The sequence below is a fragment of the Sporothrix schenckii genome (assembly GCF_000961545.1).
Source record: "Sporothrix schenckii 1099-18 chromosome Unknown Cont47, whole genome shotgun sequence".
NCBI classification, from domain to species: Eukaryota; Fungi; Ascomycota; class Sordariomycetes; order Ophiostomatales; family Ophiostomataceae; genus Sporothrix; species Sporothrix schenckii.
Window position 1 is genome coordinate 4506267 of NW_015971148.1, and position 14215 is coordinate 4520481.

Consider the following 14215-nt stretch of genomic DNA (forward strand, 5'->3'; position numbering starts at 1 on the left):
ATGCCGCTCGCTGCTTCCCCATCCTTCGTTCTTTCTTATTTGAATGTTGTTTTGGTTTCACCCATTGTTGTCCTTCCTACCTTGTTGTCGACGATATCTGCTTAGCAGTTGTTTCACTTAGCATATCCAGCTCGCTCCCCCAAGTCTCCTCTTCTACTTCTTCTCCTCCTTTTTTCTCGCGAGCACGACCACATCGCACGTCGTGCGCCTTTTTTCAACCTTTGTCTGGCACGCTGGCATTTCCCAGTCCTCGTCGCTCTTCCTGCTTCATTTTACCCTTTTTCGTTTCAATACCACCGCCCTACATTGGCCTTCCTGTGTCTTTCTTCCTTTAGCCTCGCTTTTCAAATACTCTGACGCACAGACGTCCTCCTTTCCGCTTATTTCGTCTTGAATATTTTCTTGTGTGCTCAGTTGCAAACCGTCGACATGGCTGCTTCACAGATCATCGCGAAGCTCCCTAAGCTCTCATACTTCCGTCTTCCTCCCAGCTCCGAGCCGGCTTTTCTTCCACTGCCACAGCCGGGCTCACTGGCCTACAACCCCCCATTCCAGATCTCGGATAGCCTCTATGCGGCGGCCCTTGACATTCGCGTGCCTCTCACCATCGCGGCCGTCTACGCTGTCACGGCCAAGCTGCTCAACAAGTACAACAAGTCCACCAACCGCCGCCCCTGGGCCATTAGCCAGACCAAGGCCTTCTTTGCTTTTGTTGTTGCTCACAATATATTCCTTGCCGTCTACTCTGCATGGACTTGGATCGGCATGGTCAACATGCTCCGCCGTACCCTCGCCAACCCCTTTGCCAACACCGGCGACCCGAGCACTAGCGGCTGGGCTGCCACCGTCGACAGCATCTGCCGGATGAGCGGTGCTCCTGGCCTGGGTAACGGACTTGTCTACCACGAAGCTTCTGGCATCTGGCTGACCCAGTCGAGCCCCGTTTCGCCCGAGTTTGCTCTCACTCCTGACCGCAACCAGCCCGGCCGGATGTGGAACGAGGGTCTCGCTTTCTATGGCTGGCTGTTCTACCTCAGCAAGTTTTACGAGGTTCTCGACACTTTTATCATTCTTGCCAAGGGTAAATACAGCTCGACTCTTCAGACCTACCACCACGCCGGCGCCATGATGTGCATGTGGGCTGGGATGCGTTACATGAGCGCTCCTATCTGGATGTTTGTGTTTATGAATTCTTTCATCCACACTCTGATGGTACGTATGCCTTTGATCTCTATTCATGCTTTCTCTCTCCCTCCCTCTCTGTATCCTTTTTACTTTCAAAGACTAACAGCCTCATAGTACAGCTACTTCACGTTCACGGCCTTCTCTGTCCGTGTTCCCACCAAGGTGAAGCGGTCGCTGACTTCGGCTCAAATTACCCAATTCCTTGTCGGTGCCTCAGTCGCCATGTCTCACTCTTTCATCGGATACACTGTTCCCGCCACCCAGGCGCCCGGCCATGACAGTGACATCGTGGCTAGCCCCAACAGTGCGGCCAACTCCACCTCTCCCCTGGCCGGTCGCGCTGCTCCGACTCCTCTCAAGGCCATATCATGCATTGCGACGTCTAGTGAGACATTTGCGATCTGGCTTAATGTTCTGTACCTCGCACCCCTGACGTATCTCTTTGTGAAGTTCTTTGTCACGTCTTACCTCGCTCGCAGCAGTGCGGAGAGCACTCGCTCCGCAGTTGGCAAAGGCAAGGAAGGAGTTGATGGCACCATTGAGTCTAAGACACGCAAGTCGCCTGCTGCGTCTCCCAATGCGCCTGCCAGCCTTGTCGCCTCTATTGCTACGACCGAGGAAGAGGTTCGCCGTCGCCTGAGCAACGTCGGCAACCTTGCGGAGAAGGCTGGCTGGGACGCGGCTATTGGCCTCGAGAAGGAGGTCTACGGAGTCTCTGCCGAGGCCATTGACACAGACGACTCCCACGACAGCCCTGTCGCACCGGCACAGAGCAATTCCCACAAGTCGAAGACCAAGCACAGCAAGTAAAGGCAGCCACAGTCGACCAGCTGCGTTGATATGATCATGAAGCCGTTGTTCGTCTCTCCTCATATTATGTCTTTAAGTAGCCTGACGGACATCTTATGAATTGGCCAGAAGGTGAACACCTGTACTGATCTTGCGACGGGAACCGGGGAGGTGTTGGACAGATAAAAGAACAGAAGTTGAGAGTGTTGTGTTTTGCTTTCACGAAAGGAATATTTCATAGTCAAACCGGAGTTTGGAAGGGCGTCTTTTGTATTTTGGGGCCTCTATGGAAACATTGCGTTAAAGGCCATGCCTACAAAATTAGTCACTAAATTAGAATTTTTATACTTCATTCTCTGCTAAGAAATGATTCTAGCTACACACGAAGTGCGAGGCAGTAAATTGTGATGCTCACAAAGACTGTATTATTGGATATGCTCATCCGTTTTTGGTATACTGTGTCATTACGGCATACAGTGGTACATTTATATACCCCGAAGATGTGTTCACGAGAAATGGATCAGAAGCTAATTGAAACTTTGTTTTCATATTTGAGGATACTTCCCGAGGATCAGATAGACTGCAATAAGACTTGATCCATCAAACCCTGTTGAGGCAAATTTGTGTCATTCCATGACCAGTTCTGTCACACCTTTTTGTGGCTCATTCAGCCCATATTGTCCGTTGTACTCCGTTCTCCTTTTTCTTCGCCATCCCTGAATCCTTTCCGCCTAACAAGAACACAGAACAAGACGCCGGACAAAAAAGCCGAAATCACATTAAGGACATTTTGAAAGCATCAAAGACAAGGAGACCGAATAAAAGCAGGGGAAATAAGAAAACAAAAATCAGATAAAAGGACAGTATACTTGAACCCTTCATTAAGAGAAATCCGCGAGAAGAAAAGACAAGAAAACAAATACACGAGAGATAAAAACAACAGATAGACAGATAGCCATTGCCCTTGAGAACGCCGCCAGAGGTAGATAAGAAAAATGGTGCTATGAGTAAAAAGGCGAGAGGCACGTCCGATGGGCCCTCGTATTTTTTGTCGAGCAATCCAGCAGGAGACAGGCAGCCGTGGACGGGATAAATAGGCATAGGGGGATAAAGCGAGACAGCGGGAGGGGTTGGCGCTGTCACTGGGGTAATGCTGGTTTGCTGCAAGAGGAATTGCGAAGCCACGTCGTCTTCGTTTCTCGTGCTTGTTCTCTTCACCCACCCCCTAGCCTCCGTATTTGCTCCGCAACCTCTCGCATAACAGAAACAAAACAGGTTGAGTCAAGCCATACAAAGCAAGACGTCACTAGCGCCTTCACGGTTGTGATCTTCAATGCGTTTTGTCAACACCGACAGTTCCAGCCTGCAGTCGGCTGACGTGGAAACAAGAGAGTGAAAGCAGGAGTGGAGAAAGCGAAGAGGAAACAGGCGAGCAGGTAACATTGCATCATGACGAGGAAGCAGCGACGAAAAGACGATGAAAATTGGAAGAAAAAGATTCATAACATGAAGCCGACCAGAACGAGTTTGGAAAGACAAAAAGATAAAACGAAGGAAATGTTTGGTATCATCAAAAGGAGAAGTGAGAAAACCGGTGACCGCAGGTGACCGCACCTAGAGCTTGGCTGTCACCTCTCCATATTCACCAGCCAAACCCGACCTCAAATCAAATGAGAGGGAGTTGGTGTGTGGCAAGAACAACCCGCTTAGTTCTTCTCCTCGGCCTTGGCCTTCTCGCCCTCCTCGGCGGGAGACTGGTTCTTGACGTACTCCTGGTAGACGCCAAGAGCCTCCTCGACCTTGGACTTCAGAGCAGCCTCGTCGTCAACCAAGTGCACCAGCTCCTGGTTCTCCATCTCCAGAAGCATACCAGTGATCTTGCCAGCAAGCTCGGGCTGCAGGGCCTGGATCTTGGGGAAAATGACCTCACCCAGAATCTGCTTCTGCTGCTGCGGGTTGTTGCCGACGTTGTTCAGCTGTGCCTGGAGCAGAGCAGCCTGGCTCAGTTCCGGGCCGGCAGCGCTGGGAGCCGCCACGTTTTGGCCGCCGCGGCCACCCTGGGGGCCGTTAAAGCCGCCACGGCCACGACCGCCGTTCTGACGGGTCGAGGGAGGGAAGCCAGGCATGCCGGGGCCGCCGAGATTGTTACTGTGAATGCCCGGGATGGGGCCACGGCCGCCAGCCGGAGCACCACCGCGGCCAACAGTCTGCTGCACCTGCTGCATGGCAGCCAAGTACTGGGCGTTGTTGGGACCGTTGTTGAACGGAACGCCAGGGGGGAACTGGCCCGGCAGGTACATGTTAGGGGGCAGCTGCTGGGGAGGGATACCGCCACGGCCGCCTTGGGGGAAGCCACCGGGGCCGAACTGGCCAGGGCGGCCGCCGGGAATACCCATGCCACCCTGGGGGAAGCCCATGCCACGGCCACCAGTCTGGGGCAAGAAGCCCTGCTGCTGGTTGGGCTGGTAGAAGACCTGGGGCTGCATGTAAGACTGGGGCATACCGGCCACGGCAGCAGCCTGCTGCATACGCAGGGTGTTGCGGGCCTGGATGCTGGCTTCCAGCTGGCTCTTGCGAACCTCCTTCTTCTGCGCAATAGCAACGTACAGCGGCTTGCCGTTCACCATGCGCTGGTTCATCTCCGTGACGGCCTTGGTGGCATCGTCGGGGTTGCTGAAGCAAACGAAGCCGAAGCCCTTGCTCTTGCCGAGCTTGGGGCCCTTGGTGGCCTTGTCCTCAGTGGCTGCATCGCCCTCGGCAGCCTCTGTCTTGTCCTCGGCGGTCTCCTCCTCCTCCTTCTCGTCCTTGGTCTCCTTGGCGGCCTCCTCCTCGCCCTCGGCCAGCGTCTCGCGCATGACCTTGGCAGAGGTGATGGGGCCGTAAGGAGCGAACAGCTCACGGAGCTTCTCGTCATCGACCTCGTCATCAAGGTTCTTGATGTACAGGTTGACGCCGACGTACTTGCTGGCCTTCTCCTGGCGAGCGGCCTCATAAGACTTGCGGAGTTCTTCCTCACGCTCGTGTTTCTTCTGAGCACGGCCAACGTACAGCTCCTGACCGTGGAATTCATGCTCGTTCAGCTCAGCCACCGCAGCGGCCGCAGCCTCGTGGGCAGTGAAGTTGATGAAGCCGAAACCACGGCTCTTGCCAGTCTCCTGGTCACGGGCAATGGTCGACGAGGTGACCGTGCCGAACTTCTCGAACAGCTCGCGGAACTCCTCATCGGTGACGTCAGGGTTCAGGTTCTTGATGTAGATGTTGGTGTAGTTGGCCTTCATCTCCTCGAACTTGCTCTGGCGGTCCTTCTTGGGGATGTGATGACCGACGTACACCTTCTTCTCGTTCAGAAGCATGCCGTTCACGTTCTTGATGGCCTGCTGCGCGGCCTCATCGGTCTCGTAGTGCACGAAACCGTAGCCCTTGGAGGCACCGTGCTCGTCCTGGGCAACCTTGCAGCTCAGGATGTTGCCGAAAGCGGCAAACGTGTCGTGCAGGGCCTTGTTGTCGATGGCAGCATCGAGGTTCTTGATGAAGATGTTGCCCTGGCCGGTCTTGCGAAGAGCAGGGTCGCGCTGCGACCACATGATGCGGCAAGGGCGGTTCTTGATGAGGGTGTAGTTCAGCTCCTCGAGGGCCTTCTCGCCATCGGGAGTGCTGTTGTAGTTGACGTAGGCGTAGCCCAGCGAGCGGCGGGTCACGGCATCACGGCAAACGCGGATCGAGGCAACGGGGCCGATCTGCGAGAACAGCTCGAAGAGCATGGCCTCGGTGACGGACTCATCGAGCTCGCCAACATACAGTGAAGCAGAGGCCTGCTGATGAGCGGCCGCCGAGCTGGGGGTAGGGCCGGCAGCATCGAGGTCGGTGGCTTCACCGACACTGGTGTTGATAGCGGGGGCAGCCTTGTCGCCGCCGTTGAGGGAGGTGTTGTTGAGCTCGTTGGCGAGCTGGTCGACCGAAGCAGAGGGAGCAGCCATTTTGACGGTTTGGTTGAGTGCAAAAGGAGAGTCTGCGTACGTGCAAAGATATGATGTTAACAATGGTGTCTAATATGAAGACAAATGTACTCGAGGATTCTAGGATGCTTCCACAAAGTTGCAGGAAACTGGGAGATGCCACAATGCGAAGCAAGAGCAGGGAAAAGGATCGCTGAAAAGGCAGACGACGGGAACGGACAAGTGCCTGCGCAGCGAACAAAGAGCCAAAAACGGCACCCAGACAAAGACTGTTGGAGGGGAGCAGTGCCGCGTACCTGTTAAGAGAGTCGAAATGTGGCACAAGGACTGGTTTCTGGTCTTGAGAGACTTGAGTTTGACAATTCCGTTCGGCTGGCGAGATGGAATATCGTGACTTTTTTTTGGTTTCCGTGGAAATTAACTGGACGGAAGTTGGTTTGGATTTTGGATTTTTGAACGATTTTCAATTTTTTTTGTGATTTGAGCAGTGAAATGCAGTGTTGAGAACAGAAATCAAGTACGGTGAAGTACTGTCAAATCGTGTTCTCTTTTGATTGTGGGCGTTTGGGTTTTTGAAAGGTGGTTGACGAGGGAGAAAGGAAGAGGAGAGAGGGGAGAGAATTTCATCGTCGCGCTTTTAGTTTTAGGTATCTCAATTTTTTTTTCACTTAATTTTTTTCTGCCCTGTCCATTCATCTCAGCGCAGAAATTGGCTTGTGTAAGCTTATGTAATTCTTGTTGTGGAGCTACGAAATGAGGGTTGGTTGGGAAAGAACTCCTAGGCGGTGTGGCAAGTCACCACCTCACCTCACATTGTCAGCGATATCATAGCACAGATATCGCCACGTGACTGATAATCGCCGTCGTTCTTTCCTTTCAGAACCATCAAAAAGGGAGGCGGGAAGGCGCAACCGTAAATGTTTCTTATTTATGTTACTTTTCTATTTATGACAAAGAGGGTCTCGGGAAACAGCTCCCACGGTTGGGTTCATCGCTCTTGCAGCCGGGTTAAATTAGCAGTGCTGGGCTTTCGTGCTGTCCGTTTTGATAAAGAAGGCACGGACTGGCCGGCATTGTGCCCCCACCGTGTCACTTATTTCAACGGTTTTTTTTGTTTTACGAGCCAGCAGTCTCTCCTTCCTTACGGCCGTCCGTCTCCTTCGTTCCTGCTGCAGAAAAGCTCATCGCTTCCGACGAGAAGGGACATTGCACATCGCACACATGCCATGTGGAAGGTACGACGACGTGGGATCCCGCCGATGTATTACAAGGAAACTACACTCCGTGCAACCACCGTCGTAGGAAAAGCTCTTTCAAATTAGCGAGGCAAGAACATTCGCCGCCCTTCTCTTGCTTCGCCTCGTAGAGGCAACATGGCTGGCCGCACAGAGGGAAGTTGCCAATTCCCTATTCCCTCTTCCCGGTGACGTTCACTAGAAAGCGCTGGCGAGGCCTGGGCGACACATCAGCTTAGCGCCTCCTGACTAACGCTGAACCTCTCACTTTGAGGGTGGTGAACTTTCTAGAACGCGACAGGCAATTCTTACCTATCAGGGACAAGTGGGTGCCAGCCGCAGCTTCCCGCAGTTAGGACCAACCTGCCTGGCCTGTAAAGTACCATGAGCCAGGGCGGCTTTATCTGCCTAACAAAACATCAGGCAGTCGCTTCCCGTTTCGTCAACCCGTCCTCCTTCCCAAGTAATCAGTAATCGTCGTCTCAACCTCGACATTCTCACATTGCAGTCACAAACCGACTCCTACAAATCTCGTTGCTCTGTAGGACAGCATTGCATCTTCGACAGCGCTCGAGGACGCCTTAGGACTCCCCTTCGCTCCGATCCGAACTGACATATTGTTCTCGAGCTAGGACCCCGCGCTTGCACCATCTTTCAGCCCTGACGGTGGCTGCAAACGAGCTGCAGTGTTTCTTGATCGTCAAAACACACAAGAAAACAGGCCGCAGAAGCCATGTTCCCGACATTTTCTGGAAACTCTAGACGCCTACGAAACGTTAACCTCAGCGGCCAGAGGCACACCAACCCATTCACAGCGCACTCGCTATCTCCAGGGACCGGCTCTGGCGCTTCCAAGACCGTCGCAGATGCCCAAGCCGGCCGCCGGCAACGCCAACAGGAACGCGAGGAGCTCAAGGCCGCACGATCGATCCAGCGAACATGGCGTGGCCACCGGACAAGACGGCAGGTGAAGGCGGGGCGGCGGCAAGCTCTAACTGAGCTGTTTGACCCGTCGACCTCTGTGACGTCCGAGGAGCGGATCCCGCGAGCCTTCCCACTCCTGCTCTCATCCTTTAACGTTCGAGAGGAGGGCGACTTGCAGCTGCTTTTCTTGTTTGCCAATGATCTGGCACAGACAGACTATGCAGCTCTCATAAACGGGCAGCTGCCACAGGCAAGGCTCTGGCACCTAGTGCACATCCTCGTGTTGGCATTGGACCAAGACCAGTACGTTGCGGCAGTTCCCCATTCACTCTCAGGACGATCTTTGTTCTATTTACTAAATATTCATTCTCTTTATTACAGAGCGCAAAAAGAATCCTCACAGTCCTTCTTCGACCTTCTTATCCGCATCGTTCAGTTGCGGCCACATGCTCTCCTCAACAGCCTCAAAGCATACTACAAAATGCTCGCCAAGTTCTATTGCATGGATGCGGCTGCCCTGGGCGAAAACACGGCGTCCTATCTACAAAAATCTCTTTTGGTGCCTCTGTTGCCTGCTGGTTCAACACCGGAAACATTTACCCAACGAGCCTACGTCGAGTTCGCGGCGTCTTTCCTCACGCAGCCCATTGTTCTGTTGGAAAATACTGTCTCCTCCCTCTCTCAACACATCAGCCTTGACGTCCTCTCCCGTGCTGTGATTGATATTTATGAGACCGCAACAAACAAACCAAGCCGCCGCGCCGACGAGTTGCTTTGGCTTCTTGCCCACGTTGTTGATTTTCAGAGGCGGCTGATCGGGGCGAGCCAGGGCTCGTCTCTGTACCTCCGAGCCATCTACACACAGCTTTCGTTCCTGAATGGCGACGTGCGGTTGCAGTTCGCTAGTGGCCGCATGTCGGAAGATAAAACATCCCAGGAAGAGTATCTGGCAGCCCAGATCCGATCCCTGGTCAATAAGGAGGAAATTACAAAGCTCCTTGAACGGTTCACGGCCAGCCAAGCGAGCTCTTCTGGGCAAGACTATGCAAGTCTACTCGCCGGATATGCTATTGTACTCATTCGGTGCTTTCCAGACAAGGGAGACGACATTCGCATGCAGTTCTTCTTGGCCGATCTTCCTACAAAGTCTGGGCCCGTGCCGGCGGTGCGCTTCTTTTGGGAGGCGTCCAGTGCCACTTCGCTTTTTGGCCAAGTGCTCAAGTCTCCGAAATCAACCTTGGACTATTTATTGCAGCGGAAACGCTCTCGCACGGCCGCGATGAGCACGTCAACATCGCAAAGCGAGTCGACATGGGATCGAGAATGGCGCACTGTGCTTTTGTTCCTCGAGCTCTACACGTTTGTGTTGAGACTTACAGACGATGACGACTTCTTCTCTGGTTTTTCCAACCTGACGTCTCCTTTCAGAGAGACTAAGAAGCAGCCTGGCTCGCGGCTCCGGTCTTCGGCGTTGTCCCTGGATGCGCTTAAGTCTCTGACTTTGTTCCTGAAGAATCTGTCCTTCACACTTCTTTACAACGCCTCGGATCTGCTGCAAAGCGATTCTTCGGAGACTGTCTTCCAGCCGTCTCATTCAACCAAGTCCAAGCGCTCTGACGAGGTCGGCAATTACTTTGTGGTGCCGGGCCTGGAATTTCGTATGTTCAAGACCATTGTGACGACGGCGATCCAAATGCTGTACGAGCGCGACTCTCGGCGCCAGTTTCTCCCACCTGGCCACTGGCACATGACCTCGCATTTTGATATGGCACAGTTTGTACCTGCTGTCGTTACCGAGGAGCAGCGACAGCACGACCTACAGCATGCCGGTGATGGCAGCGGGAATGAGGACGTGGACATGGACGATGACGACAGTGAAGACGACAACTTGGAAGAGCACACCCACACGGCGACGTCCCGCACATTTGCACGGACATCCCGATACGCGATGCTGGAGAGAATGCGACGCCAGCACGAAAGGTCGACCCGCGAGCGGCAGCTGGCGACGATCGGACCGAAACTTGAAATTCTGCGAAACATGCCGTACATTCTTCCGTTCGAGGCACGTGTGCGGATCTTCCGGGAATTTGTCCAGCTCGACAAATTTCGGAGGCGGGAGGGATTCACCGATCCCGATTCATGGCGTGCGCACATCATGAACCAGCACGGTGGCTGGGGCGAGAACAGCCCTGCACGGGATATCGTCGCGCGCCATAGTGGACGAATTCATCGAGATGCGATCTTCGAGTCGGCCCTGCAAGATTTCTGGGAGCTTGGCGAAGGTCTGAAAGAGCCTATCCAGATCACGTTTATTGACGAGTACGGCAACGAAGAGGCCGGCATTGATGGTGGTGGCGTGACGAAGGAATTTCTCACTTGTGCCCTTATGCAGGTGCTTTCTCAACAAGACGAAATTTTCTCTGCGAACAAGGAGAACGCAATCTATCCCAACCCGACGAAGCTTGACCAGCTGAAAATGAGGCTGCAGAAGCATGGCCTCACGGAGGGGACAGAAGGTTGGGACGACAGGGTTGCAAACCTGATGCGCACCTACGAGTTCATCGGGCGGATGATTGGCAAGTGCTTGTACGAGGGCATCCTTATTGACTTTGTGTTTGCGGGATTCTTCTTGTCGAAGTGGGCCCTGTCAGCGACGGACTCGGTGTACCGGGCCAACATCAACGACCTGCGCGAGATGGACGAACAGCTGTACGAGGGTATGCTGAAGCTGAAGAACTACGACGGCGACGTGGCCGACCTAGACCTAGACTTTACGATCGAGGACCAGATTTCCAGCAACAACGAGCGGCTGCAGACGGAGACGCGTAACCTCGTGCCCAACGGCGACAAGCTGCGTGTGACCAACGAGAACCGCCCGCTGTATATTTCCTACGTGGCGCGGCACCGACTCATGGCCCAGCCGTATCTGGTGACCAAGGCGTTTCTGCGCGGCCTGGGCACGATCATTGACCCGGTTTGGCTGCGCATGTTCAACCAGAACGAGCTTCAGCGGCTCGTGGGCGGCGACTCGTCCGAGATTGACGTGGATGACCTGCGGCGCAACACGATCTACGGCGGCCTCTATGTCATCGGCGACGACCATGAGGAGCACCCGACGGTCAAGCTCTTTTGGGACGTGGTGCAGTCGCTGCCGGATGACGACCGGCGGTTGCTGCTCAAGTACGTGACATCGACGCCGCGCGCGCCTTTGTTAGGATTCTCGCAGCTCAGCCCCAAGTTTAGCATTCGCGACGGGGGCAACGATGAGGCGCGGCTGCCGAGCACAAGCACGTGCGTTAACCTGCTGAAGCTGCCGCGGTACTCGACGGAGGAGACGCTGCGGGACAAGCTGTTATATGCGATCCGGTCGAACGCGCGGTTCGATCTGAGCTGAGGTGAGCGTTGGATTGTTATTGGGAAGGGATTGATCTTAGTATGACTATGTCGCTTGACGAATGTTATGTTTTTATGTTCTGGCATCGTCCACGTCTTGTTTTTACATCTGTCGTTACTTTTCTTTTCCTTTTGCCTTTGTGTCTTATGTCGTTTGCCATTTTGCCACTTTGTCAATTGTTACTGCAAACGTCTGGAGCGAGTTTGCCGCCATCGACATAGCGACTGCATCTAAATCTATATCATGTTGATAAATAAAAAATTAAAAAAGGGCTTTTGTGCGTGGGTTGTTCTATGCGCGTCAGGACGCAAACAGATACTGGACGGCGGACAGGTACAAAGTACATTGGCTCTTGGCAGTGCACTTTAATAAGCCAAGACACTTTCCAGCAAGACTTTATCCGGCGGGCGCGATGAGAGCTCTGCAGAGCAGCTACCTTAAGCAATTACAGGGTGCTTATTAGTGGGCCCAGGTAGTGTTGTCTGGGGGCGGCGCACCGGGATGGGGCACTCCGACTTGTAGCATTGGCGACCAGCTAAAAGACGTTCGAAATTCGAAAACTGACGGACCGGGTTCTTTTCCATTTTCCACTCCGGGAACGACGCCGACGGTACACGGCATTTCGCAGTCGTGAGGCGTTTCCACTGGTCTTGATACGACCTCATAACAACCACGCACCTTCCTTGAATCGCGCTATCGGACTGCCTTTGGTGTTGCATTCGCCGCTGTCTGCGCAATGGTTTTCACGTGAAAGGGGCTAAAGGAGAGACGACACACGATCAATTTCGACAGGCTCCCCAAAGAGCCGCCCGCGATCGACGGCGTACGACAAAAAGAGACGCAGAGGATCTCGCCAATCGTGACCATGGTTCGGTTCGGACGAGTCGTCGGCGTGGCTGCAGCGGCCGCAGCGGCTGTGGCGCCAGTCTCTGCGCGACCTTCCAGCGACGACAGCCATGACAGCCATGACAGCCTTGACAGCAACAGCAGACAGTCGAAAAGGGACGGGGCCGATACCGTCGGCTGTCCCGACTACACTTCGTACGCCACCAGCCGCGACCACCAGCCTTTTTCGGGCGGCCGCTTCAACTTGCCGTACCAGCGGCCGCCGCCCGAGTGCCGACGATTCAAGGTGCCGGAGGTAGAGGACACGATTGACGCAATGCGCAAGCTTGTGCGCGACCCCGACCTGTTTCGGCTGTTTGAGAACTGCTTTCCCAACACGCTCGACACGGCGATTGCATGGCACGGTGTCGGAGCCGACACGACGGACGAGGAGCTGACGTTTGTGACGACGGGCGACATCAACGCCATGTGGCTGCGAGACAGTGCGAACCAGCTGCAGTCGTACAGGTCGCTTCTGCGGCCAAAGGGCAAGAAGGGCAAGAAGGACACAAAGGACGACGAGGGACTGTCCACGCTTGCCTCCCTCTTCCGTGGCACAATCAACCTGCAGGCGCGCTACATCCAGAACTCGCCGCACTGCAACGCCTTCCGGCCGCCGGTCGAGAGCGGCCTGACCGTGACGGGCGGGTTCGGCGGCGGCGACATTGTGTACCCGCCCGTGGCGCACGACGTGGTGTTTGAGTGCAAGTACGAGCTCGACTCGCTGGCGGCGTTTTTGCAGCTGTCGTACGACTACTACGCGGCGACCGACGACGGGGCCTTTTTCGGCAAGGTGTACCGTAAGGACGGCGATGGCGGCGATGACGGCAATGACGGCGACGACAGCGAGTTCCGCAGCACGTGGGTGCTTGCCGTGGAGGCCACCATGGCGACGGCCGAGGAAATGACCAAAGGCACGTACGGCCCCGACGGGCGGCCGCAGGTCTCGCCGTACCAGTTCCAGCGGCCGACAAGCGTCGCCACGGAGACGCTGCCCAACGGCGGTGCCGGTCCGCCGGTGCAAGGCGGCACGGGCATGGTGCGCAGCGCGTTCCGGCCGTCGGACGACGCCTGCACGCACCAGCTGTTTGTGCCGGCCAACATGATGCTGGCGCGCTATCTGGCGGCGTGTGCGCCCATCATGGCGCAGCTGGGCCGCGGCCGGGCGCCGGCCAAGACGGATTCGTTGCGGGAAAGCCCCCTGGTGGACGCTGCTGCCGTTGCCGACGACGACTACAGCAACTACCGGCAGGGCCACCGCTCGCGCTACTTCCACGAGCTCGCGCTGCGCATGACAAATTTTGCCGCGACCATTCGCGTCGGCATTGAGCGCTACGGCCGCGTGGCCCACCCGGTCTACGGCGACGTCTACGCGTACGAAGTCGACGGGTTTGGCTCGCACAACCTGATGGACGACGCCAACATTCCGTCCCTGCTTAGCGCCCCCCTCCTGGGCTACGTCGACCGCCACGACCCCGTCTACCGCAACACGCGCCGCCTCGTCCTGAGCCGCGCCAACCCCTACTATATGACGGGCCCCGTGCTCAACGGCACGGGCGGGCCCCATGTGGGCACGGGCATGGCCTGGCCCATGAGCTTGGTGGTGCAGATCATGACGACCGACGACGACTACGAAATCGCGGCGGCGCTGCGGCAGCTGGTGTCGTCGACCGACGGCCTGGGCCTGATGCACGAGTCGGTCAGCAGCCACGACGAGAGCGCCTGGACGCGCCAATGGTTCTCCTGGGCCAACGGCCTGTTTGGCCAGATGCTGCTCGACCTGCGGGACCGCAAGCCGCATCTGCTAGCAACGAGTTTTCAGTAGTGAAGTGGTGCGGGCTCAAGGT

The 14215-nt window shown here is 55.5% G+C and overlaps 4 protein-coding genes across 4 annotated transcripts; 3 read left to right on the plus strand and 1 right to left on the minus strand.

Moving 5' to 3' along the window:
- Positions 1-429: 429 nt before the first annotated feature.
- Positions 430-1995, plus strand: SPSK_04231 (fatty acid elongase (Gig30); the record flags this gene model as incomplete). The annotated part of the gene is made up of 2 exons (XM_016731042.1): positions 430-1212; positions 1300-1995. The coding sequence occupies 2 exons, from the start codon at positions 430-432 to the stop codon at positions 1993-1995; spliced, it is 1479 nt and encodes a 492-aa protein (XP_016585945.1).
- A 1685-nt stretch (positions 1996-3680) lies between these two features.
- On the minus strand, positions 3681-5951 carry SPSK_04034 (polyadenylate-binding protein; the record flags this gene model as incomplete). Its single annotated transcript, XM_016730847.1, has 1 exon — positions 3681-5951. One exon carries the CDS (start codon positions 5949-5951, stop codon positions 3681-3683), a length of 2271 nt encoding a protein of 756 aa, XP_016585946.1.
- A 1947-nt stretch (positions 5952-7898) lies between these two features.
- On the plus strand, positions 7899-11483 carry SPSK_03906 (ubiquitin-protein ligase E3 C; the record flags this gene model as incomplete). The annotated part of the gene is made up of 2 exons (XM_016730721.1): positions 7899-8392; positions 8471-11483. 2 exons carry the CDS (start codon positions 7899-7901, stop codon positions 11481-11483), a joined length of 3507 nt encoding a protein of 1168 aa, XP_016585947.1.
- Positions 11484-12348: 865 nt separating this feature from the next.
- On the plus strand, positions 12349-14193 carry SPSK_04131 (uncharacterized protein; the record flags this gene model as incomplete). Its single annotated transcript, XM_016730942.1, has 1 exon — positions 12349-14193. The coding sequence occupies one exon, from the start codon at positions 12349-12351 to the stop codon at positions 14191-14193; it is 1845 nt and encodes a 614-aa protein (XP_016585948.1).
- Positions 14194-14215: the final 22 nt, after the last annotated feature.